Source organism: Centruroides vittatus, unplaced genomic scaffold, assembly GCF_030686945.1.
Source record: "Centruroides vittatus isolate TY-2023 unplaced genomic scaffold, ASM3068694v2 contig_250, whole genome shotgun sequence".
Lineage (NCBI taxonomy): Eukaryota > Metazoa > Arthropoda > Arachnida > Scorpiones > Buthidae > Centruroides > Centruroides vittatus.
In genome coordinates, this window is record NW_027121584.1 from 1388745 (window position 1) to 1391679 (window position 2935).

Below are 2935 nucleotides of genomic sequence, written 5' to 3' on the forward strand. Positions count from 1 at the left end.
AGTATAATCATTAAAAATTTTACTAGAAAACAACCATTTGAAATATTAAATTTAGTTTCGTTCTGTAATAATTTGACTTTTAGGCTTAATTCAATTAGTTTATGAATGGCTAAACCTTAATATATTTAAACGATATTAATATATAATAAGACTTTGTTTAAAACTCTATTGAATGTATTGTACAGTACCTAACATTAATCCGTTTTTTATGCAGTATTTCAACGATTATAAATTGAAAGTAAAGAAATAAAATAGAATTAGTGTAAAATTGATTATTTTTAATTATTAAAATAATTATATTCTTATAAAATGATTTAAAATTTTTTATAAAATTTATTTTATTTTATTTATTTATTTTTTGAAAAATAATTTTCAGATAGAAATGTGGCAGAATGCGCCTCCTAGCGCCGGATGTGTCTGCTTTTACTCGTGATTACTGTTGCTAGTGCTTCTTATGCCATTCCAGCAGGTGCGTTTGTATTAGAAACGGTTAAAAATTATAGTAGAAGTGATTTTTAAGTCTATGTTTATTCTCTTATTAACAATATTTAATGGAAATTGACATGAGGTATGAAATAATTTATCTTTAGGCAATATTCTGCAGATTCATCTTGCACAGTTCAAGATAGTTCTAGAACTTCTAATCTGCTTAATTTTTGATTATATTCCTATTTCTATTGAATTCATCGTTTGTGATTCTTTCTCAGACTAATTAAAACAGTTTTAAATTATATGTATATATTATAGAAGAATGGAAGTACAAGATTTGCCTCAACATTCCAAAATCGATGAATATTCAGAAAATGTTAATGTAGAAAATACTGAAGATAATTCACCACAATTGGAGAGTTTTGATAGTTCAGAAAAAAATGATGATGACGATCATGATGAAAGTAAGAAATCAGATACGCCTAAGGCAAAATTAAAACCGTTTCGAATTGAAGATGAAACTCCAAGATTAACAGATGAAGATGGTTGGTTGGATATATTGGGAAGTAATGATCTAAAGAAGAGAGTAATAGAGTCAGGGGTAGGATTGGAAAGTAGACCACAACGAGGTGATTGGATTGTTATTGATGCCACGGGAGAATTAGAAGATGGTACTGTAGTGGAAAAGTATGATAATATGACAGTAATAGTAGGAGATTCGGATATTGTTCAGGGTCTTGATTTGACGGTGACGTTAATGGAGAAAGGCGAACTTGCCGAAGTTATCGTTCCTGCCAGATTAGCTTATGGAGAGCAAGGGAAACTTCCAGAAATTCCACCAAATTCTGTCATAAATTACAAAATACGGTTAGTGGATGTCAGATCGGAAGAAGAAGAAAATTTAAGTGTCGATCAAAGAATTCAAATTGGAGACGAGAAAAGAGACAGAGGTAACTTTTGGTATGAACGAGGTGATTTTTCTACAGCTGTACATTGTTATAGAAGAGCATTAGATTTTCTTGATTATGATGAAGGTCAGAATTTTCAAAAACCAACTGATGACGAGTTTGAAAAATTAGTAAGTATAAGAATTAAAGTTTATAATAATCTTGCTGCAGCTCAATTGAAAATGGATGCATACGAAGCTGCTATTAAATCTGTTAACAATGTATTAGCAATTGAACCAAAAAATGTAAAAGCTCTTTTTAGGAAAGGAAAGATATTAGCAGCTCAAGGACAATTAGATGAAGCTATTGATGTTATGAAACAAGCATTACAAATAGAACCCGAAAGAAAGATAATCCATCAAGAATTATCAAAATTAACTTCAAAAAGGAAACAGGAAGAAACACAAGCAAAAGCAATGTATAAAAAAATGTTTAAATGTAATATGGAACCCCAAACAAAATCCAAAGTTAAAAAGTCTTGGGTTTCTTCCAACTGGAGTATGGTACTAGGTGGTATTTTCACAATTGTATGTGGTATTGCAGTTTATAAGCATTTTAATTCTTCAGAATAATTTCACAAATTGTATAAATTTTATACAAATTTTATGAAATAAATTATTAAACAAATATTTGACCTACATTAATTAATAATTAAATTTTTCAAATTTAATCATGTAAAAATTGGAAATAAAATTTGATTATAAAATTAATAAATATTGATTTTGAGAAGAATTAAAATGCTTTAAATAACATTTCTTAAGTGTAATTAATACCATGTTTATACGAAATAGACTTGGTGGTGATAATTGATTAAATGCACGTGATTTAGTTGGGATATTTGATCATTCTTACATTAATCTCTTTTATATCTGTTTATCACATTTGAGAAAGACGATAAGCAATGTCAATTTCTTATATTATTTTGAAAATAAAATATTTTAGATAAATTTGTACTAGATATTAACAGATTTCATACTCAGATTTTTAACTTATAAAAAAATATTTAAAACATTAAGAATTTATGATGTCCCAAGTTTTCAATTATCAAAATGTTTAAACTTTGTTATGTTTGAAGAGTAAAAGTTAAATCAATAATAACAAAAAGATATTTATAATAATATAATTGGAATGTAGAAATTAATGTAACATGAATTTATCTGTTTAATTCCTATTAAAATTTTAAACTATTGATTGGTAGGTTGCAAATTAGTGGAAATAGAATTTACAAATGTTTTTTTTTTTTTTTTTTTTGTAAATAATCCAGAAATGACTTTGACTTCTCAATTAAAACTGACTACTGAAAAATTCAAATTTTGCACATTCATGCAAAGTACAAAGATAAAATTTTGTAGTAAAGGTGTTGATGTAACAATGGGTCAAAAACTCTAACATGGAATTGGCTCTAAAAGGATGTAATGTCATTTAAGGTACAGATCTATCGTAAAAATTATTGGAGCCAATTCTAAATTAAAATTTTTGAAGAAAAAGATTTCATTATACAGTAGTTTCATTTTAATAAGCAACAATAATAAGACAATATTCTCTTAGAATAAGTTTAT

General features: G+C 26.8%; 1 protein-coding gene across 1 annotated transcript; it reads left to right on the forward strand.

Annotated features, from left to right (window-relative positions):
- The first annotated feature begins 409 nt into the window (after positions 1 to 409).
- zda (peptidyl-prolyl cis-trans isomerase zonda) lies at positions 410 to 2323 on the forward strand. The gene has a single exon (XM_067265862.1). It carries the CDS (start codon positions 752 to 754, stop codon positions 1946 to 1948), a length of 1197 nt encoding a protein of 398 aa, XP_067121963.1. The 5' UTR covers positions 410 to 751; the 3' UTR covers positions 1949 to 2323.
- The last annotated feature ends 612 nt before the right edge of the window (positions 2324 to 2935 follow it).

Excerpts from the sequence above, each read along its gene's own strand:
- zda (XM_067265862.1), top strand. The coding sequence starts at position 752 with ATGGAAGTACAAGATTTGCCTCAACATTCCAAAATCGATGAATATTCA.